At 35.2% G+C, this 24,918-nt stretch overlaps 2 protein-coding genes across 3 annotated transcripts; both read right to left on the bottom strand.

Moving 5' to 3' along the window:
- Window positions 1-1,587: 1,587 nt before the first annotated feature.
- Window positions 1,588-24,717, bottom strand: LOC102808572 (protein DDI1 homolog 2-like). Of its 2 annotated transcripts, none has more exons than XM_085490754.1 (8): window positions 24,364-24,717; window positions 19,599-19,790; window positions 18,806-18,932; window positions 16,925-17,052; window positions 11,360-11,488; window positions 7,095-7,198; window positions 5,009-5,183; window positions 1,588-2,448 (listed from the first exon to the last, which is right to left on the bottom strand). In XM_085490754.1, the coding sequence occupies exons 1-8, from the start codon at window positions 24,632-24,634 to the stop codon at window positions 2,291-2,293; spliced, it is 1,284 nt and encodes a 427-aa protein (XP_085346880.1). In that variant the 5' UTR covers window positions 24,635-24,717; the 3' UTR covers window positions 1,588-2,290. The 2 variants fall into 2 exon arrangements, with proteins under 2 accessions (XP_085346880.1, XP_085346881.1); XM_085490755.1 differs by lacking the exon at window positions 1,588-2,448 and adding an exon at window positions 4,697-4,836.
- Window positions 4,117-4,827, bottom strand: LOC146734339 (uncharacterized). The gene is made up of 2 exons (XM_085490756.1): window positions 4,452-4,827; window positions 4,117-4,430 (listed from the first exon to the last, which is right to left on the bottom strand). Exons 1-2 carry the CDS (start codon window positions 4,762-4,764, stop codon window positions 4,207-4,209), a joined length of 537 nt encoding a protein of 178 aa, XP_085346882.1. The 5' UTR covers window positions 4,765-4,827; the 3' UTR covers window positions 4,117-4,206.
- Window positions 24,718-24,918: the final 201 nt, after the last annotated feature.

Here is a 24,918-nt window from a genome sequence, read left to right on the forward strand (position 1 = left end):
ATAGGAATGCCGAAATCCAAAAAGTATAGAACAGATTTAGCGAACTTCTTTGTGTGGGGTCAGCCATGTTTGTGTTTATTAGAGGACGCTTATGCACTTAATCATTCCATATGTGAAATTTGCGAAAACGCCCAGTGCAATACCACAAAATTACGTTACAATGACAGATGTATGTGTGAAGTTTGAATGTAATTGGTCCAGGCATGTCCAAGATATAGGTCTGGACGCATGGATGCACAAACACCAATCCACAAGTCCCTGACTGCTTCCGAATGAGGACTAATAAAGTCAGCATTACATTGTATGATTTTAATAAAAATTTATTTTCAAAAAACAGATATACATCTTTGAACAATATATTTAACAATGCATAAGAGTAGCAAGCATTTGTGATTAGAATTAACAATCAAGCCAGACAATATGGATTCAACCATTAAAAATGGAGGGAGCAAGTAAATATTTTGACACCCCCCTCCCCCAGTTATAATGGTGCATCCTATTACTATTGGTAGCATTGTTTTTAAGATAATTGATAGTTTCTACATCACGATTGTTTGTTGTTCGCAATTTAAGGGAGAAAGAACAATGCTAAATTTTTGTTGGTGTATCAGTATAAACACATTTTGCCGACACATAATCCAAACATTGTATTTAACTTTAGTCAACACCTGCATTGCTACCAAATCCACCACAGTTCCTGTGAGATAAATGTTATTTACCGGTATATATTTACTAAATCTACCATTGCTGCCCAATCTGTACGACAATATCCTAATTGCTGGGTGCCATAAATGACTACATTAACTCAAGATAGATTTATAATGTGCAACATAAAAATAAAATGAGAACACTTAACAAGAAAAAATATCACAGTTTATATTAGAACAAGCTAGATGGTTCACTCAAGAATGATCAGAATGGAGAAATTGGTTCTGTGAATTCCATTCAAATGTCTTAATTTTCACTTCACAATTTTCTGGAGTTTTGTGTAAATATAATCTAAACAAATGGCAGTGCATGAAGGACTTAAAGGGTGGTGTTAGTTCCAATCATAGAAGTTAAACCTTCAGTTTTTTGTGTGCAATCAAAGTTGACTTCTTTGTTAATATGGGACCAATATTTCACACATGCATACACATGGTGCAACCACTACCCTTTAATGCAATTACCTTGTATATTTCTGACATCCATTAATAATTGCATAAGCTGGCAAAACAAAACCATTTTGGTGAAATTTACTTAAGAAATGAACCTTTTGATGCCTGAGACAACTTTATGTGCAACTTCATTGTGAGTAGATTTGTTCCTAGCAAAATGACATTCCCACTTTCCATGAAAAACACAGTAATGCATACATACTATGAGATTATGTTCAATAGCAGTATGGCGAACAACCAGCTGCTATAGGCCGCTGCATTAGTTTACGTTCCACGTATATCATCACATCAGATCACAAGTGATCAATGAGTGATATATATTCAGACATTGACCATGCTGATTGGCAAAATGTAAAAAAAATTAACATAGTACAGCGGCCTATATAGCTGTATCATTTCTGTGTATACTTAACCCTTATGAGGACCATCATTTTCTTCATCTATTTTTGTTTTTTTTAATTTATAACAAAAGATTATTGATACAGTTTTACAAAATCATTGACAATTTTCCAGTATGATGCGTCTTATTTACTGGCTACAGAAAAAAAATTGATAAAGAAAAATATGTGATTTTTATTTTGTTAAAGGTGACAAAAGTATTAAAATTATACCAGTCCTTGGAGACACAAACTAAGAGCAAATACATCAAGTGCAACCTGTCTATACTGAACACCAAGGACTTTGTGTACAACCCATTCAGTTAAGACAGGTTTAAATATAATGCTTGACCATATATGGCACCCTACTGTGTAAAGGTTATTTCTTTTTCATGTACAATTTTGACAGACAAAACAATACCTATGTACGTAAGATTACACTAAGCCCCAAAACAGGCAAAATGAATTTGTGTAGTCAAGTGTGTTTGAGTCGCAGTGTTTTATATTATCTGACAAAATGGTAACATTGTGTTGTGCAAAGAATTGTCTTGCTTGTTTCTGCAAAAAATACTGATAAATGTGACCTTTGATAATGATTCTTCACACAATATTATATTTAGTCACTTCTAAATTGACAGTAAATTTTAATAAAAATTTGAACAAACATGGAAATAAGTTTCCAAAATTCATCTGGATGCAAGCATTCAAGTGATGTCAATTATTTCACATATAAACTAGTTATAAAAGTCCACACCATCAAGGTCCATGTAAAGTCTTTGCAAGTAATGAGACTGATGCTTTGTTCACATCTCCTCCACATAGTCTTAGCTCCTCTAAAACATTTTGTCTTGAAAAACCCATGTCTGTTAATTTTTTGATGTCAGCTTCTTGAGAGTCACTGGAACTAGGCCCGGCTGTTGAAAGGAATTATCGGCTTGTTCATTACTTTACACACAGAAAAAGACTAATTTCAGAAAATTGTTATTTAAAAACATTTTCCACTTAAATAAAATTAGGAACATCAGGAACAATTATGCATAATATAAAATTTTGGTACAATTCATAAAGTTATCTTTGTTCTGTTTTCAAAGCTACTAGAGATGAAGTTGGTAATCAGGAATGAAGAACAATGCATTCTGTTTTCAAAGCTACTAGAGATGAAGTTGGTAATCAGGAATGAAGGACAATGCATTCTGTTTTCAAAGCTACTAGAGATGAAGTTGGTAATCAGGAATGAAGGACAATGCATTCTGTTTTCAAAGCTACTAGAGATGAAGTTGGTAATCAGGAATGAAGGACAATGCATACAACTGGCAGCAAAAACAATGGAATTCATTTGTCTGTAAAATAATGTATGGACGTGTTTGATACATTATTTTGAACTATATTTGCATCAAATTCAAATGTATTCCTTTGTTTATATCAAACACAGCAACAATGTAGCACATAATCACATCACTGACTGCAAACGATATATTGAAGTATGGGATCAACCTCTGATCTGTTTTAGTCAATACAATCACTGTTCTGTCTTCACATGTACTTTGCAGTAATAACTTCTTTATTAGCTACCACTGTAGGTGTCCTAACTAACACTTATACAGATTTATTTACTATTATGACAAGTACAGTGACATAATTTGTTATGTCTACATACAGTAGTATTGCTACAGCAGGCTACTCAAATCAATCACCCTCATTCTAATAAACTTCTGCAATATTTGAATTTTGAAATCAGTAAACTAAGATACTAGTACTTCAAAAAGGTAATTTCAAATTAATAGTACAAGATGGGAAATTGAAGCATGAGAAATGAGCATAATGAAAACTAATTAACTAACTAAATTTTGCCTATATCAAATATTTTTATTCAAGAATTTACTTAAGGTAGAGATGCATGTTCGTGGGCACTTGGGAGTGAGTTTTTTTTTTTTTGCTTTTTATTATCCAAACAGTCTTGGCTATAGACTGTTACAATTTTGTAGAATTGTGAATAGAGGAACATACTCAAAAAACAATTTTAAAATATAGATAACAGGTGCAAACATTATCTCTTTTGAATGCTTAGCAAGATTTAGCAAGGCTGTACATAAATAATAAAAAAGAAACATGTTGAAAAAAAGAAATGACGAGATCTCCATATTATGCACAATATTTATTATTTAACAAAACGATAATACATTCAAATGTGGAACTGTTACAGCCATTTTAATTATGAGCATTAGCAAACTTTTTACCGAGAGTATTGTTATGCAAATTAGCAATTATCTCAGCTTCTTTTTAGTGCACATCCCAGAACTTTAAAAAAATAGCTCCTAGATGCTTTGACTTTTTTTCAAGACACCACTTTCTTCATAGCAAACAGATGTACCCATAAACCAATTTTGACAGGGAACAGAAGCATGGTTTAGAAGCTATTTTTTTTTCAATCACTTTTGACCAAAAAAGCATATTTTTGTGCATATTTCAAACTACAGTGTTCATAAAAAAAATACTAACAAAATTTTATAATTCATACAATAAGCTCTTCGAAAATATATAGTTTTGTGGACAAGGGAGGTCATCTTGGTTCTCTAAATAACTAATTAACATATCTGTCAGGTAAACTGCATCTCTACCTTAAACGACATTAAAATAACAAGTTTACTAATAATTCAATAATAGTACTTAATTTAATTTATGGGTGTCACACAATTGATGGTTTGAGGCCAGCTAAACCTAGGTGCATAGACTAAAATAAGCTTCATGCCTAACTTCACAATCTTTTCCCCTAACTTCACAATCTTTTCACCTAACTTCACAATCACTTTATCTAACTTTGTAATCTTCATGCCTAACTTCACAATCTTTTCACCTAACTTCACAATCACTTTATCTAACTTTGTAATCTTCATGCCTAACTTCACAATCTTTTCACCTAACTTCACAATCACTTTATCTAACTTTGTAATCTTCATGCCCAACTTCACAATCTTTTCATCTAACTTTGTAATCTTCATGCCCAACTTCACAATCTTTTCCCCTAACTTCACAATCACTTTATCTAACTTTGTAATCTTCATGCCCAACTTCACAATCTTTTCCCCTAACTTCACAATCACTTTATCTAACTTTGTAATCTTCATGCCTAACTTCACAATCTTTTCGCCTAACTTCACAATCTTTTCGCCTAACTTCACAATCTTTTCACCTAACTTCACAATCACTTTATCTAACTTTGTAATCTTCATGCCTAACTTCACAATCTTTTCAGCTAACTTCACAATCCATGTCTTACCATTGCAGTTCCTATTAAGACATTCCTAAAAACATATAAAATGATTACAGACACTATTACCTCAATAAATTAGTTGAGGTTTTTTTATTCAGATTTCAACTATTTACTTTTTAAATATATCCACTAGATCTCAAAAACAAATAAAATAACCATTTTACAATGGATGTTGCATATGTCTTGTTGCCATGGATACATACCTGCTTCTTCAGCTGATTGTTGCATTGCTTCTGCTAGTGCTTTGTCATCCTCTTCACTCACTGATAAACTCCGGTTTAATCGAGCACACTCCGGCAGCTCACTCTCACTAAGGAAAGGAGTCTCTTTCCCAGTTGTTCCTATTGACAGGACATTTCTTTTTAAATCTATAGTACACTAACAAGTAAATAAATATGTTAGACGATCCAATATTGACTTTTCAGAGTACAAATGAAAATTATTTCCCCTCTTATATACCTTGCATCTATAATGATACAGACAAGGTAAAAAATTCACTGTATAATTTTTCAATTTTCTTAAGGGACGACGTCAAAAGATCGATGTCGGATAAAAAACTTAATTCCTTTAGTTTTTTTCCAAACCCCCCTACCCCCACTGAAACTTAATTGATAAATATTGGTCATGGCGTCGGACTACATTCACCATTAAATACAAATTGATAAACGGACAGTAGTATTGCATAGACGTTGGTTTTCGGGTGGGTGTAAAAAGATTTTACAAATGCACCTCATTTGACGCACAGATTTACACTCGAACCAAACCATTTTTCTGTTTTTTTCCCTTTTCGGTTATTTCTGTCCATGATTGGATAGAAAAAAAAAAACGAACGACAAATACTATAAGATTTTTTTGACTTCATTAAAAAATAAAATTGTTTTTGTAGGATGGAAACTTTTTGAGGTTAAAACCCCCCACCCCCAAACTAAAGGAAATAAGTTTTTTATCCAACATCGATCTTTTGACGTCGTCCCTAACATTAAGCAAAACCATTTTCTGTGGGATACATGTGTAACTTGCAAAGAACAATGTATGAATCTTATACTACCCAACAGTTCAATTTTACGAAAGCTGCGGGCCCTGTTGATTCAATTTACTCTTGCATGTATTGGTTATATATCTACTATTGAGGCCTATAGAGGGCAGCAGACAGATTTACCTTGTGACAGTGATTAGATTCACCAATCAGACTGTATCACTACATGCTTGAAATCATTAAAGGCCCGGTAGCTGTAATGAAAACGTCTCTAACGGCGTTCTAAATAACTATTTGGGGTTGAAAACTTGTTGCATTTATCTTTGAAATTACTTATCTCCTGTTATAATAAAATTTACATCGATCTCTGTGCGAATACGAATGCGGAGAAAATGCTGACGATCGAACTCAACGCCATATTTCTATGTGGCTTGACTGATCACGAGATGAAGAACTCCAACAATCATTGACGCTGCATATCGCGCTTGGTGTGCTGGGAGTTTGTTCGAAATTTCGAACGTTTCGAAGCCAATTGTCGATTGCCACGTGATTTACGGATATATTAAATCGTTTCAGAGACCTGTTTACTAAATAATGATAAATGAAACTTAGAAAGCTTGTAAGAACAAACTGGGCCCAAATCGCGCAAATTGCAATAAGTTTACGCTGGTTCCGATGGAGTTCTACGCGTGATTTTATTGCGCTCAAGGACGTTCTATTTTCGAACTAGTTGAAACTGGAAATAACGCAACTACTTTCGAACTTCAAACACAAATTTGATTATCGTTATTATGTGTTAGTTTCTGTTGTTTCAAAGATTGAATTATGTATGACAATAATATTTCACTCTATAAACAATATTTCACTAAAATATGTGATTCAAAGGCAACCCAAATTGTAAAAAGCAATATCAAGTTCCGCGTATAAACACTGTTGTAAAGAGGCGGCGGAACGGATTTTTAGCCAAAATCGTTTAGTAAGGCGTCATATGTATATGTATATATATCCAACCATTTTACATATATCATATACAATTGATGAAGGGATATGCTTTTTTTGTGTTCAATGAATTCAAGTTATTTACAGATCAGAATAATTAAAAACTAGGAAATGTACCCCTATTATTATGCCTACATGCAGAGAACAATACATAGACTGTGGAAGAGCATGTAAACTTGTAAAAGTGCATGACATTACCAATAGTATGCTTTGAAGACTGTTGACATTAATAGAGAAAATAGTTTATATAGGTTTTACCAGTAATTGATTGCCACCAACACAGATGGCACTGGAGTATGTTTTTTATACCATACCTGATGTCTCTTTAACATATCCAAACCCAACAACATATCCATTGGTTGATCTTCTAAGATGGAGAATGAAGACTGCAAGTAGTCAGGACCAATCTGAATTTGACCTAGGAAACAATAAAATTAAAACACTTACTATGGGTCAGAGTTCAACTACAAGTTCTCCATATGATCTTTAGACAGTATTGTATAAATGAGCCATTAGTGGCTTGTTTGGCGCATTCCATTCTATGCCATTAGTGGCTTGTTTGGCGCATTCCATTCTATGCCATTAGTGGCTTGTTTGGCGCATTCCATTCTATGCCATTAGTGGCTTGTTTGGCGCATTCCATTCTATGCCATTAGTGGCTTGTTTGGCGCATTCCATTCTATGCCATTAGTGGCTTGTTTGGCGCATTCCATTCTATGCCATTAGTGGCTTGTTTGGCGCATTCCATTCTATGCCATTAGTGGCTTGTTTGGCGCATTCCATTCTATGCCATTAGTGGCTTGTTTGGCGCATTCCATTCTATGCCATTAGTGGCTTGTTTGGCGCATTCCATTCTATACCATTAGTGGCTTGTTTGGCGCATTCCATTCTATGCCATTAGTGGCTTGTTTGGCGCATTCCATTCTATGCCATTAGTGGCTTGTTTGGCGCATTCCATTCTATGCCATTAGTGGCTTGTTTGGCGCATTCCATTCTATACCATTAGTGGCTTGTTTGGCGCATTCCATTCTATGCCATTAGTGGCTTGTTTGGCGCATTCCATTCTATGCCATTAGTGGCTTGTTTGGGGCATTCCATTCTATGCCATTAGTGGCTTGTTTGGCGCATTCCATTCTATACCATTAGTGGCTTGTTTGGCGCATTCCATTCTATGCCATTAGTGGCTTGTTTGGCGCATTCCATTCTATGCCATTAGTGGCTTGTTTGGCGCATTCCATTCTATGCCATTAGTGGCTTGTTTGGCGCATTCCATTCTATGCCATTAGTGGCTTGTTTGGCGCATTCCATTCTATGCAATTTTGCTTTACATCAAAATCTACTATTCATAAGTTATTATTATTAATTTTTTATTGCAGGATATAAAGTAGAAAAATTTGTACATTACATATTAAAAAAAACAAAATACAAAGGACTCTACTTATAAATTTAAAGCTCCAGTTTTACTGTGGTGTACACATAAGTTTTACTGTGGTGTACACATAAGTTTTACTGTGGTGTACACATAAGTTTTACTGTGGTGTACACATAAGTTTTACTGTGGTGTACACATAAGTTTTACTGTGGTGTACACATAAGTTTTACTGTGGTGTACACATAAGTTTTACTGTGGTGTACACATAAGTTTTACTGTGGTGTACACATAAGTTTTACTGTGGTGTACACATAAGTTTTACTGTGGTGTACACATAAGTTTTACTGTGGTGTACACATAAGTTTACGGTACAGAACATAAAACTTCAAACATAAATTTTAGTATTTAATAATATTTAAATTTTATATAAAGACATTATATGTATAAATAAGTCATTGAAAATGACACAGTCCTCGTTAAGTTCTCTTTGTGCTTGTCATATTAAAGCGGAGGGGTTGTCGCAAGCGTGTCCTTGAAACTTGAGTTCCAAGTGGCGTATACAACAGATTGTTTATTTACATGAAAACACGTGTTTCGTGTCATAGTAATATGGCCAAAATAAAAACAGTCGTTATTCAGCCATCTTTGATCTGATTATGAAACACAGAGATATGTATGATGTATGTGCCAAATACAAATGAAAATGGTACATAAATTGTGGAAATATAGTAGTAAGGCCAAAAAGTCAGATGGCTGTCAAACGACCATCCTTGACCAGATTTTGAAACAAATTGTCATGGCAATGCATCCTAACATGTATAAAGTACATGTATGTGCCAAATTTGAATGAAAACTGACAGAGCACATCCAAGATACCGCATAAAAAAACAAAAACAAGATGCCTGCCAGTCGACCATCTTTGATCCAATTGCGAAATCACTGCAAGTGCATATGTCCCACATAAGGTACTGGGCACATGCAAAGAATAAACGGAATCGGTCCACAGGATACTGAAATATGACGTTGGACAGACTGACGCATGGACAGACAGACACACGGACGGTCGAACGGACTTCCTCAGGAACTCACGGATGGTCGGGGACATGTATCCTAACATGTATGATCTATGTACTAAATTTGAATGAAAACTGACAAAGCATGTCCAAAATACGACATTTTCAAAAAACAAGATGGCTGCCAGTCGGCCATGTTTGATCCAATTGTGAAATAAATCATCATGGACATGTATCCTAACATGTATAATCTATGTACCAAGTTTGAATGAAAACTGACAAAGCATGTCCAAAATACAACATTTTCAAAAAACAAGATGGCTGCCAGTCGGCCATTTTGAATCGAATCGCTAAACCATTGCATGTGCATATGTCCCACATAAAGTACTAGGCACATGCAAAGAATGAACGGAATCGGTCCAAGGGATTCTGAGATATGACTCCGGACGGACACACGGAGACCGAATTATAAGTCCCCGTTTTCGGACTTCGTCCGAACGGGGACTAATAAGACATACTGGGGCTTTTTTTGTGTGTAACATTCAGTGTGGACATAGAACATTTAATAAACGGTAACTGAATGTATAATATCTGCCACCAGACAGTTGTGATTACTCAGTATTTTAACATTTATGTTTCCTATTTCCTAAAGCACCAGGTCAGGACAGCCTCAATGCAGAGCTGTTCAAAAGTAGGTCCAAAGTTTGCTGTACAAGTTCTTCAGCCACTACTCACAGCCATATGGAACGAGAAACAAATAATAGAAGACTGGACAGAAGGAGTTGTGAAGATCCCAAAGTATCACTAAACAACTGTAACAACTGGAGAGGAACAACACTACTGTCAATTCCAAGTAAGACCAGGATCTTTCTTAGCAAAGAACCAGAAGCTCAGGAAAGAAAAAGCAGATATTCAAGAAGAAAAGGGTGTATAGACCAGATCTTCACCTTACAGAACATAGCAGTGTACAGAGTGGCAGAGACAGTTGTACATCAAATTTGTGGATTTTGGAAAGGCTTTTGACAACATACACCAAGAAAATCTATGGTGTATCCTCAAGGCATATGGAATTCCACATGTACAGCAGATTGTACTGGTCATTAAAAGTTTTACAGGAACTTCAAAGTTGGAAATAGTGAATCAAGCTTTGAAGTGAAGATTGGCATCAGACAAGGATGTTGGTGATGCTCTTCAACATATCAACTGACTGGGTAATGAGAAGAAAGACAGAGAACCTACCAAGAAGCATCAGATGGACCCTTTTCTCAACACTTGAAGAACTGGACTTCGTTGACGATCTAGAATTGGTCTGGCATACGTATCAACACATGCAGGAGAAGACGACGCGGCTCTGAAAATCAACAGGAAGAAAACAGGTGTTGTTGCTCCACATTAAGAACCCCTCACCTCTCACAGTGAACGAAGAAGATCTACCGACGACAGATAAGTTCACCTATTGCAGGCAGCGACATCAAAAACAGCCTCAGCTAGAGACAAAATGCCTTCAGAATGCTGAACAATGTGTGGAAGTTATTCCAGTACAGCACCAAGACCAAACTAAGACTGTACCAGAGTTGCATAATCTCCACCTTGCTTTGTGGATTGGAATGCTGGAGGATGAAGTAAAGGAACCTCAACAAACTGTCCACCTTCCTCACCAAGAACCTCAGTAGAATCTTGCGGATATTTTGGCCTGAAATAATCTATAACCAACAACTGCTCGCTCACTGCAACCAGGACAGTGTGAAATCCATCATCTTGTGAAGGTGATGTAGATGGCCTGGTCACATCATCAGAAGGCATTGGACACCAGAAGGAAGACTTAATCGGGGACAACCCAAGAACACCTGGCGATGAACTACTGAAGCAGAGTTGAGGAGCTTCAAACATAAACTATGCAGAAGCCAGCCTGGGACAGGCAGAAGTGGCGAACCCTTGTTGCCGCCCCACATGACAAGTGTGCATTTGGGGATGACTGAGTGAGTGAGTGAGTGAGTGTGTGTGTGAATGAAACACATTAAATTGACCTACCCATAGGGTCTGTGGCATACTCACCCAGGTTAGAGTCAACTATATTTTGGTGTTCATTGCAGTTAGGATTTAAACTCTGGATCTATCGAGTAATAATGTGGTGTAGCAATAACTACACTATTAAAGATAGACTCTAAGCTGACTTACTTACTTACTTACTCACCTAGATGTACACGTCCTATTATTTTCTGTGTTCCGACTCCTTTAGCAATACCAGCCCATCTCCTATCAACTAATCTCCTAATATTACACCTTTCTGCACACGCTGCACTCATGATAGTCATCTGAGCTCCTGGAACAGGTCAACAATTCAATACTTTATTTTGAACAAATAAGTAAAGTCATCATCCTTGAAGCCATTAATACAAGTAATTGTGTTAAATACCAAAGTGTAAGCAATATGGTATTCACAAGATCTTTGGATCAGAAGTTTCTTGCAAATAGCAGCCAAGCATTTCTTTTTATTCATTTGTGATCAAGTTTTAGTATCTTAAGGTCATAATGAAGATATTGTGTTGCCATTTGTAAACAGATCGAGAGCTGACTTCTTATAGCAGAGTTAACCAAGTGAGCATTGGTCACCAAATCCGGAAGGAGAATAACACACTAGAGAGGAGCACATGAAACTAAGATGTTTATTACTCAACTGCTATGCCTGGAACTGAGTCAAAATCCTCATGAAATGTTGCATACAATTTATCAATGACTAAACTTACTCATAGCCTAAAATCATCACACCTTTATACAAATTTCTCAACAGACTTTTAGAATATGCAGTGCAGTCATGGTAACCTTGGTTACAACAAGATATTTTGCAGCTGGAAGAGACCTACTACCTGGTATTAGGAAGTTTCTCATGAAGAAAGATAGAACCATCTTAACTGATAACCATTGAAAACTGCTGATTCAAGGTGATATTATTCAGATTTTTTAAATCCTAAATGTACTTAATTAATGCAGTGTCTCATTGGAACTTTCTCAGACTCATAGAGCCTAATATAAGCATGGTTGTCATCTCAATGTACAAAATATTAGTTTACATTACATGTACATGTAAAACAATTTGCCAGATTGCATGATGAATGTTAATACTGTAAACTATCACTTCTATTTTTAAACTAGAATAATTATTAACATCCAAGGCTATCAACTGAGCTCATTAAGACAAATATGCACATATTGGAAAACCTTATTAATTGATACAAAGTGAAGCTCTTTTTAAAAATTTATAAAATAGTTCAACTCATTTTGGCACTTCATTTAAAAAAAAATACAAACCTTTTCTAGAATGCATTTAGCAGACACCAGAAGCAAAATTTGTTGATATGATTGTAGGTTGTCTTGTCAAAAAATTATACAGATCAATCCCATATGTTGGAAATTTTGAAACTTCTTGACTTGAATTGCAACACGATATAAAAGACCATGCTTTAAACTTTAAATACCAAGTAAACCCACAGTCGATAGTGTTTGATTTAAATGTTACTGAATGAACACACATAGCATATTTGATCAAAACTTTATAACATATCAAAACTAACAAATGATTCATACTGGAGCACATTAATCACCATGACAACTACAATGATATGGCCAAGTCAAGAAAAAAACATAAATCTGTTATAAAAAACTGTATGAATCTTATACTACCCAACAGTTCAATATTACGAAAGCTGCGGGCCCTGTTGATTCAATTTTCTTTTGCATGTATTGGTTATATATCTACTATTGAGGCCTATAGAGGGCAGCTGACAGATTTACCTTGTGACAGTCAGGTGATTAGATTCACCAATCAGACTGTAGCACTACATGCCTGAAATCATTAAATGTTGTTAAGGTTGTGTATAAGATGAAATCAAACACTGTACAAGGTGAGTACATTAATAATAATGATTTACACAGAGTTTGAGATAACAAGTTTTGCACCAAATACCACATACTGTATTTGCTCTATTAGAAGCACATTTTCAATACAAGTACACATGACTTAAAATATGACTTATTTTGACCATAGACATACATAAGCACATTGCGCTATTAATAGAACAGATATGGTATATGTAGTTGCGCCATATTTTCTAGGCAAAGTTATTTATAGTAAAAATATATAATTCTTTAGGAAGGGGGATGGGACAAACTGGATTGTTGATGCCCTCCCCACGTCTCCTACATACATATAATACACTAACTGTTTATGTGGATGTCACATCCTCTATTTTTGCCCGTTACTGTCACTCACCACAAAGAAACTGTACCAGGAGATACTAGTATGAAATCTAGTGATAACATTTATTTATTCAGCCAACCTAATATCAACTTGAATTTGAAAATATGTTCAATATTTAGGAAAAACTAATGTGAGTAATCACCTCTTTAAATTTAAAATTTTAAAAAATATACTTCTTATTTCACAAACAATTCTATTTTAAACAGTCAGTCTGCGGTTGTCATGCGGTTTATTGATGTTGGGAGAGGTCACTGAGATGGAGATGAGGTCACTGTGATGAAGGAAAGGTCAATCAGATGGAGAAGAGGTCACTGAGATAGAGGAGAGGTCACCTAGATGGAGGAGAGGTAACTCAGATGGAGGAGAGATAACTCAGATGGAGGAGAGATAACTCAGATGGAGGAGAGGTCATTCAGATGGAGGAGAGGTCACTCAGATGGAGGAGAGGTCACTGAAATGGAGGAGAGGTCACTGAGATAGAGGAGAGGTCACCTAGATGGAGGACAGGTAACTCAGATGGAGGAGAGATAACTCAGATGGAGGAGAGGTCATTCAGATGGAGGAGGTCACTGAGATGGAGGAGAGGTCACTGAGATGGAGGAGAGGTCACTGAGATGGAGGAGAGGTCACTGAGATGGAGGAGAGGTCACTGAGATGGAGGAGAGGTCACCTAGATGGAGGAGAGGTCACCTAGATGGAGGAGAGGTCACCTAGATGGAGGAGAGGTCACTCAGATGGAGGAGAGGTCATTCAGATGGAGGAGAGGTCATTCAGATGGAGGAGAGATCATTCAGATGGAGAAGACGTCACTCAGATGGAGGGGAGGTCACTGAGATGGAGGAGAGGTCACTCAGATGGAGGAGAGATCACTCAGATGGAGGAGAGGTCATTCAGATGGAGGAGGGTCACTCAGATAGAGGAGGGATCACTCAGATGGAGGAGAGGTCACTCAGATGGAGGAGAGGTAACTCAGATGGAGGAGAGGTCACTCAGATGGAGGAGAGATCACTCAGATGGAAGAGAGGTCACCTAGATGGAGGAGAGGTAACTCAGATGGAGGATAGATCATTCAGATGGAGGAGAGGTCACTCAGATGGAGGAGAGGTCACCTAGATGGAGGAGAGGTAACTCAGATGGAGGAGAGGTAACTCAGATGGAGGAGAGGTCACTCAGATGGAGGAGAGGTCACTCAGATGGAGGAGAGGTCACTCAGATGGAGGAGAGGTCACTCAGATGGAGGAGAGGTAACTCAGATGGAGGAGAGGTCACCCAGATGAGGAGCAGGACGTGAAAGTATTCTCATGGATGTACAATTTCAGAATAATCAAATATTACAATGTTTGTCAAAAATACATCCTTCCCTAATTCTGGATAAACAATAGAGGTAATTGAAATATTCTATTGTTATGTAAATTAGCTGATATACACTAACTTACTGGACAGAAACACTGAACCCAAATTATAGAAATTTCTGCATTCTTGGTGTATCAGGCCTATTTACATGAAACGTGCAACTACCGTATTACCCCGGGCACGCGCCCCTCCCTGGGCAAGCGCCCACCCCCCTGTTTTCACAAAAGTTACATGTTGGGGACATCCTCGGTTAAACGCCCAGGGTGATTTTTAGCCAAGAATGGGGTCAACAATAAAGTTTTATTTGTCAAAAACGAACGCGTTTGATTTATTTAAATAGTGTGTTTGTTACGGTAGTTCTCTTTTTGGAGTGTGTGGTGGCCCTGAAAAGGGCCGTTTTGTTTATGTTTTTACGTAAAACTCATTGGAACTTAACGACGTAAGATGAACCACACAGCATGTTGGCGCACACGTTCCGCTTTCTCTTCATTCACGATGAATCCAATATTGCAATAATCCATACTTTGGTGAGTGGTTTGAAGCACTTAGCTTTGGTTTCAAAACGTAGCACTTCGCTGACTGAATCCATAACGAAAGAGCATCGTCAGGCGATGGACGCTGGGCTTTTTGGCAATGACCGCAAACGTATCCGTGTCCAGCCATTGCTTGGCCACGTAGAGGTCAAAATACGCGTTCTATTTTTACGCGTTAAGTTTGGCTCTTCCATTTCACCCCCTCCGGAATGTTCTACTTTTGCAGCCTAATCACAGGTTTTTCAAAAAACGTCGAAAAAACACAAGAATTAGTGGAAATGTTCCTGTTTTGGGATTATTGATAGAGAATAATTTCTTCATTACAAAAATGCTGAAAACCTGGCAAAAAGCCTTAGTTATTTTTTTATTGGCGAAAAACTGTGAACTTGGCAAATTTGGTTGCACAACTTCCCTTCATCATCTACACCCAGCGACACCGATGCCAGCTGACTGTGAACGGGAGCTAGCACTTTTGAGCCATCACGTCGTATACTTGCTACTTTCTTTCCATCCTTCATCACAGCTATGGCATTACGGTCATGTGGATTATTTTTCTGTCGTTGAAGAAAAAACATTTTGCCGACCTCAAGTCCATTATGATAACCATAATGAGGCATGCCGACGGTGGGAACTTGTTGCAATTATAATTTTAGCGTGTGTGTGGGTGCGTGAATAAATCATGTTAATGAGGTCGACCAGAGTTTATTTTCAGTCTGTTTTTTATGTATCGCCATTTGGATATGTTTATGTATTCACAATAGTTTGTAAATATTTCACATCTGTTCAGTAATAAAAGGTTTATTTGTTTCATAACACTGTCTGCTATTCTTCAGTAATTACGATGCGATGTATCAATACGTGCGTGAACAAAATTATGCTACTGAGGTCATCGCCATCTTGGATTACAAGTGGTAGTTTTTCCCGGCCGTTTCGACTTGCACTGATCACGGTTATTAAGAAAGTAACCGTGCAGTGATTACAATACTTACCATAATTGTAGCCAATTTCAGTGAGTAATACATACAACTTCATTTGCTGACATAAAACAAGTTTTATTCTTGAAATTCGACCCTGTGTTTTAGTGTTCCCACAGTTCTCACGTTTATTGAAACCTCGCATAAATCAAAAAATAAGTACGTGTACAAAGTGTACGAAAGCATTCCTTTATTTGACCTTATCATACGATCACAAAAACAACTTTTTAAAATATTTTTTGGGGTGGTCCTTGGGTAAGCGCCCACCCCCAATTTTTCCTGATTTTGTATGTTTAGGCCCCTGGGCGCGTGCCTGGGGTAATACGGTATGTCTAGAAAATTTAGTTCAAGTACACATATACCAGTTATCTTTAATACAGGGAATGCTAGTTCATATAGCCTGTGTACATGACTTGTGTTCTGCTGATTCAACCTCTCCACAGCATCTGGTAAAGCTGATATTAGTTTGCTAGTTTCAATGTCAGAAATAATGAGCCAGCTGTGCTTACATTGCTGTGGCAACAATCATCTGATGTAGTGTAGAGGAAACCTATCAAGGAATGCAGTTAGTGGTACTGGCTGTTTAATCCTCTAACTAACCAGAATAACTAATCTGAATTAACCTCAATGAAATGACTAACCTGAATCAACAAATGCCTTCACAGGATGTCCATTCACTCGGCAATCTATATACAACATAATTACTTGACCAAAACTTTCCGGATTATATTCCATGGCAGATTCCATATTGGCTTCAACATTTCTAAGTCTGATAAATAATAAACATACAAGTTAATTTTATAATCAACGTAATACTATCCAGAATAACATATGTTGTACTAAATGAACACACATTGGTAGAATGTTGAGATGATCAAATTTAAGACAAAGTGTCATTTATAAAGATTTAACCAAAAATGTGCATTTATAGCTCACCTAATTTAAGACCAAGTGTCATTTATAAAGATTTAACCAAAAATGTGCATTTATAGCTCACCTAATTTAAGACAAAGTGTCATTTATAAAGATTTAACCAAAAATGTGCATTTATAGCTCACCTAATTTAAGACAAAGTGTCATTTATAAAGATTTAACCAAAATTGTGCATTTATAACTCACCTAATTTAAGACAAAGTGTCATTTATAAAGATTTAACTAAAAATGTGCATTTATAGCTCACCTAATTTAAGACAAAGTGTCATTTATAAAGATTTAACCAAAAATGTGCATTTATAGCTCACCTAATTTAAGACAAAGTGTCATTTATAAAGATTTAACCAAAAATGTGCATTTATAGCTCACCTAATTTAAGACAAAGTGTCATTTATAAAGATTTAACCAAAAAAGTGCATTTATAACTCACCTAATTTAAGACAAAGTGTCATTTATAAGAATTTAACCAAAAATGTGCATTTATAACTCACCTAATTTAAGACAAAGTGTCATTTATAAGAATTTAACCAAAAATGTGCATTTATAACTCACCTAATTTAAGACCAAGTGTCATTTATAAAGATTTAACCAAAAATGTGCATTTATAGCTCACCTAATTTAAGACAAAGTGTCATTTATAAAGATTTAACCAAAAATGTGCATTTATAGCTCACCTAATTTAAGACAAAGTGTCATTTATAAAGATTTAACCAAAAATGTGCATTTATAGCTCACCTAATTTAAGACAAAGTGTCATTTATAAAGATTTAACCAAAAATGTGTCTTTATAGCTTACCTAATTTAAGACAAAGTGTCATTTATAAAGATTTAACCAAAAATGTGCATTTATAACTCACCTAATTTAAGACAAAGTGTCATTTATAAGAATTTAACCAAAAATGTGCATTTATAACTCACCTAATTTAAGACAAAGTGTCATTTATAAGAATTTAACCAAAAATGTGCATTTATAACTCACCTAATTTAAGACAAAGTGTCATTTATAAGAATTTAACCAAAAATGTGCATTTATAACTCACCTAATTTAAGACCAAGTGTCATTTATAAAGATTTAACCAAAAATGTGCATTTATAGCTCACCTAATTTAAGACAAAGTGTCATTTATAAAGATTTAACCAAAAATGTGCATTTATAGCTCACCTAATTTAAGACAAAGTGTCATTTATAAAGATTTAACCAAAAATGTGCATTTATAACTCACCTAATTTAAGACAAAGTGTCATTTATAAGAATTTAACCAAAAATGTGCATTTATAGCTCACCTAATTTAAGACAAAGTGTCATTTATAAAGATTTAACCAAAAAAGTGCATTTATAACTCACCTAATTTAAGACAAAGTGTCATTTATAAGAATTTAACCAAAAATGTGCATTTATAACTCACCTAATTTAAGACAAAGTGTCATTTATAAGAATTTAACCAAAAAAGTGCATTTATAACTCACCTAATTTAAGACAAAGTGTCATTTATAAGAATTTAACCAAAAATGTGCATTTATAACTCACCTAATTTAAGACAAAGTGTCATTTATAAAGATTTAACCAAAAATGTGCATTTATAGCTCACCTAATTTCTTCAGCAATATTCTGTTGTGCCTCAGCATCAAAAGGATCTGCATTCATAAGTCGTATTCTCTCCATCTCACGCTCTGCCCTCTCATTTTGTTGTTTCTTTAACACATCAGTAAATTTCTCTATAATATAATAATATATGAAAAGAAACTAAGCAAAGAAGGTAGTATTCACAAAATAAAAACTTTTTCTGACACACCAAAATGTGAAAATGGAAACCCCTTATATCAAACAGAAGCCCTACTCAGAATATGTATTAGAAACACCACGAGAAAGTACCAGCTTACAGTAATAAACCCACTGTTTTGAACCAGCCCAAGAGCAATTATAAAACTGTGGATTTATAATCTTGAAACCTACACCTTTGAGTGAGTTTTTCGGCCTTGTACCTCCATTCATTGATGTGGATTCGAACCCCTTCCTTGACGAATTTTTTTTAATCATTTTACGCAGTTTAACGCCTGACATTTTAGTTCATTTTGAGTTGACGCATATTGGGTGTGTTCGTCGGCGGGGAAATCCTAATTCAAATGATTCCTCACTGTTGAATTTTATTTTTTGCAGGGGATATCTAGGCATAGGCCCAGCCCTATTTTTTTGTCAATTTTACATGTTCAGAACCCTGGGCGCTTACCCGGATAAATATGGTAAATGTTTTGTGACAACACTGGAAATCAATTGTCTTTATCATTCATATTTGAAGATAAATATAGCTGCTGTTGAACAAACATACCAAAAGGAATAACTGTAACTCAGAGAGATCTGTCAAAATATAATGAAAGACATACTTATATCTCCTGTCAGTAATGCTTCAGCAAGAGGTGGGTTCCTTTCTTTTAATAGCGCCAACTGATGTGGGTTCGCTAACAGCATCTCACGTAGCTTAACTGGATCATCGTTTCTCTGAGGTTCTTGTGGTCTTGATGCTCCACTAGAAGGACCAGGAACCTGGATACCACTAAAGTCTATCTGTGGCATGCCTGTAAATGAAGGAGGAAAGTGTAGATGGGAGATGGTGGCTAAATCATCTGAGTTGAGAATTAATTAATGTTTATTGTGTCATTAACAACTGGTGTTAATCTGCAAATACCATCCTTAGGAGAATTAATTAATGTTTATTGTGTCATTAACAACTGGTGTTAATCTGCAAATACCATCCTTAGGAGAATTAATTAATGTTTATTGTGTCATTAACAACTGGTGTTAATCTGCAAATACCATCCTTAGGAGAATTAATTAATGTTTATTGTGTCATTAACAACTGGTGTTAATCTGCAAATACCATCCTTAGGAGAATTAATTAATGTTTATTGTGTCATTAACAACTGGTGTTAATCTGCAAATACCATCCTTAGGAGAATTAATTAATGTTTATTGTGCCATTAACAACTGGTGTTAATCTGCAAATACCATCCTTAGGAGAATTAATTAATGTTTATTGTGCCATTAACATCTGGTGTTAATCTGCAAATACCATCCTTAGGAGAATTAATTAATGTTTATTGTGTCATTAACAACTAGTGTTAATCTGCAAATACCATCCTTAGGAGAATTAATTAATGTTTATTGTGTCATTAACAACTGGTGTTAATTTGCAAATACCATCCTTAGGAGAATTAATTAATGTTTATTGTGCCATTAACAACTAGTGTTAATCTGCAAATACCATCCTTAGGAGAATTAATTAATGTTTATTGTGTCATTAACAACTGGTGTTAATTTGCAAATACCATCCTTAGGAGAATTAATTAATGTTTATTGTGCCATTAACAACTAGTGTTAATCTGCAAATACCATCCTTAGGAGAATTAATTAATGTTTATTGTGTCATTAACAACTGGTGTTAATCTGCAAATACCATCCTTAGGAGCTGTTAATTTGTCCTTATACTGTAATTTGTGCAGTTGCTTTGCCAGGAGTTCCTAAATAAGACCCATGCTCTAATATTGTCCCCTTACTTAGACAGAGAAATATTTAACCATTTATAGCATTTTTGTTCAACTGCTTAGTGACATACATGTACCATACATATATAATATATATATTATTTAATTGGCTAGAGGAGACAACTTAACACTCATTGTTCGTCAAACACATACTGAGATACAAAGGGTGACACCCGTCTGACTCGAGGTGTTGACGACGCGACTTTATATATTTTGTTGATGCTCCGCCTTTGATGTAGCTCTATAAAATTCACTACAATTAGTTGAATCTATGCGAACATGATGGAAGCTGTGATGTTTTTCAATAAAGAAAACTTACTACAAACCTATGTGTGTATATTTGCTTTTTATCCGTTTTCAACACATGACTCCCACTTCACTTCACAAGGCCCCACCAGTAAGTCACGAACCCCGATAAGTCTCAGTTTTTGGATCCCGACACCCGCAAGGGGTCACTGTATCACTAATGTGTTGCAATACAACAAAATAAAACAAGCAGCCTATCGGCTGAGATAGCTCCGCTGTTAGCAGTGCACATTTCAATTAAAGAACTGAAGACATCATTAGAAAATGAACAATATGTATAGTATCAAAGCAATCGAACTTACAGTTTTTAACAAGAAGTCGAAAATATCACTTTTTACCAAAAATGACAAAAATATTCACCAAAATTAGAGAATTGAAGATACCATCACAAAATGAACAAATCTGAGAGAGGTCCACATGTAGTACCTATATATGTAATATCAAAGCAATCAGACTATTGGTTTTCTACAAGAAGTCGAAAATATCACTTTTTACCAAAAATGACAAAAATATTCACCAAAATTATAGAATCGAAGATATCATCACGAAACGAACAAATCTGAGAAAGGTCTACATGTAGTATCTAAATATGTAATATCAAAGCAATTGAACTATTGGTTTTTAACAAGAAGTCGAAAATATCACTTTTTACCAAAAATTACAAAAATATTCACCAAAATTAGAGAATTGAAGACATCATCACAAAATGAACAAATCTGAGAGAGGTGCACATGTAGTACCTATATATGTAATATCAAAGCAATCAGACTTGTGGTTTTTAACAAGAAGTCGAAAATATCACTTTTTACCAAAAATTACAAAAATATTCACCAAAATTAGAGAATTGAAGATATCATCACGAAATGAACAAATCTGAGAGAGGTTCACATGTAGTACCTATATATGTAGTATCAAAGCAATTGGACTTGCGGTTTTTAACAAGAAGTTGAAAATATCACTTTTTACCAAAAATGATAAAAATATTCACCAAAATTAGAGAATTAAAGATATCATCACAAAATGAACAAATCTGAGAGAGGTCCACATGTAGTACCTATATATGTAATATCAAAGCAATCAGACTATTGGTTTTTTACAAGAAGTCGAAAATATCACTTTTTACCAAAAATGACAAAAATATTCACCAAAATTATAGAATCGAAGATATCATCACGAAACGAACAAATCTGAGAAAGGTCTACATGTAGTATCTAAATATGTAATATCAAAGCAATTGAACTATTGGTTTTTAACAAGAAGTCGAAAATATCACTTTTTACCAAAAATTACAAAAATATTCACCAAAATTAGAGAATTGAAGACATCATCACAAAATGAACAAATCTGAGAGAGGTGCACATGTAGTACCTATATATGTAATATCAAAGCAATCAGACTTGTGGTTTTTAACAAGAAGTCGAAAATATCACTTTTTACCAAAAATTACAAAAATATTCACCAAAATTAGAGAATTGAAGATACCATCACAAAATGAACAAATCTGAGAGAGGTCCACATGTAGTACCTATATATGTAATATCAAAGCAATCAGACTATTGGTTTTCTACAAGAAGTCGAAAATATCACTTTTTACCAAAAATGACAAAAATATTCACCAAAATTATAGAATCGAAGATATCATCACGAAACGAACAAATCTGAGAAAGGTCTACATGTAGTATCTAAATATGTAATATCAAAGCAATTGAACTATTGGTTTTTAACAAGAAGTCGAAAATATCACTTTTTACCAAAAATTACAAAAATATTCACCAAAATTAGAGAATTGAAGACATCATCACAAAATGAACAAATCTGAGAGAGGTGCACATGTAGTACCTATATATGTAATATCAAAGCAATCAGACTTGTGGTTTTTAACAAGAAGTCGAAAATATCACTTTTTACCAAAAATTACAAAAATATTCACCAAAATTAGAGAATTGAAGATATCATCACGAAATGAACAAATCTGAGAGAGGTTCACATGTAGTACCTATATATGTAGTATCAAAGCAATTGGACTTGCGGTTTTTAACAAGAAGTTGAAAATATCACTTTTTACCAAAAATGATAAAAATATTCACCAAAATTAGAGAATTAAAGATATCATTACAAAATGAACAAATCTGAGAGAGGTCCACATGTAGTACCTATATATGTAATATCAAAGCAATTGCACTTGCGGTTTTTAACAAGAAGTCGAAAATATCACTTTTTACCAAAAATGACAAAAATATTCACCAAAATTAGAGAATTGAAGATATCAACATGAAATGAACAAACCTAAGAGAGGTCTGCCCAAGGTACATATACACCAAGTATCAAAGCATTCAGGCTTGTAGTTTTCAAGAAGAAGTCAAAAAAGTAAAACATTGACACGGACGACGACGGACAATCACTCATATGATAAGCTCCGCTCGACAAAGTCGACAGCGACAATGATGGGTGTATTTCCTGGTTAGTGTGGATTACGATAATATTTGTTCACAATTTTATAAACTGACTTGGCAATTCCTACCACCAATTATATATAATGTCACAGCATGTTTGCAAAATTTTAACTAATTCAAAATCACTCTTGATAATTATGTTAGGGTTCATGTTCATGTATACCATATTTTTACTATTTTTTTACTACTTTGACTATTCTGTGTTCTTGGTCACATTTTGTATATACATGTACAAGTACCAGTCAGACACCGACAAGTACTAGTAAACGATCCAGGACATACCGGTAGTCAATATGGGACTCTGAACCACAGGTAGGCCCTGAAGACAGTATACCATTAATGAACGAAATTCACAATACAATCTTAAGCTTACAAATAATCCAATATTAATGCTGAAGAATACAGAACTAGAAACTGGAAATCAAGGTATGATGTGGTCAGTGTTAGCCTGGTTACTCTTCTATTGTTCTCATTGTACCAAGGTATGATGTGGTCAGTGTTAGCCTGGTTACTCTTCTATTGTTCTCATTGTACCAAGGCATGATGTGGTCAGTGTTAGCCTGGTTACTCTTCTATTGTTCTCATTGTATCAAGGCATGATGTGGTCAGTGTTAGCCTGGTTACTCTTCTATTGTTCTCATTGTACCAAGGTATGATGTGGTCAGTGTTAGCCTGGTTACTCTTCTATTAATTGTACCAAGGCATGATGTGGCAAGTGTTAGCCTGGTTACCCTCCTACTGTTTCGTCCGTCCTCCAAGACGAGGATACACAAAATAATAGAAAGGTAACCATGCAGCTACGTCACTGCCGGTATATAAACGATCAGTAGAGCTTAGAGTATTCTTACCTGTAGTGGGTTGTGGTGACGTCACTGACGATGGGGAATGTGGAGGGTTAACCATGTGTTGTAAAAGTACAACGTCACCGTCCTTAACACCGTAACTTTGCAATGTTTTCTTGTCTTCGAGTAACGGAATCCCGTTGAACATCACCACCATTTCACTACTTGGAAAGCCGCACTCAAATTCACACAAAGCTTTGAAATTTTCGACTTCTAGATCGCTTGACACTTCCAAAGGGAAAATTTCTCCCGTCAGCATTGTTACAGTAAGTTTCATGATGATAATTATGAGGAAAAGAAACAACGTTTATACAACTTACTCGTGCCAATTATTTAAAAACGTGTTCGATTCACTTCCGGATTCATACAATTGTTAGTTTGTTTGGTGTTTAAATACTCTTTAGCGATGATCTTCGCAACCTGACTGGTACCTTCGATAGCTTATTGAATAATTCGGAAACAATTTTGCTTTGTAAAATGTTTTAACATTTGTCTACGAATGACTCATTTTTTTCAGGAAAATGCGAACGTTATTTTTTCATTGTAACGTAACAGTCATGT

This window comes from Saccoglossus kowalevskii, chromosome 15 (assembly GCF_978046115.1).
Source record: "Saccoglossus kowalevskii chromosome 15, keSacKowa6.1, whole genome shotgun sequence".
Classification (NCBI taxonomy): domain Eukaryota; kingdom Metazoa; phylum Hemichordata; class Enteropneusta; family Harrimaniidae; genus Saccoglossus; species Saccoglossus kowalevskii.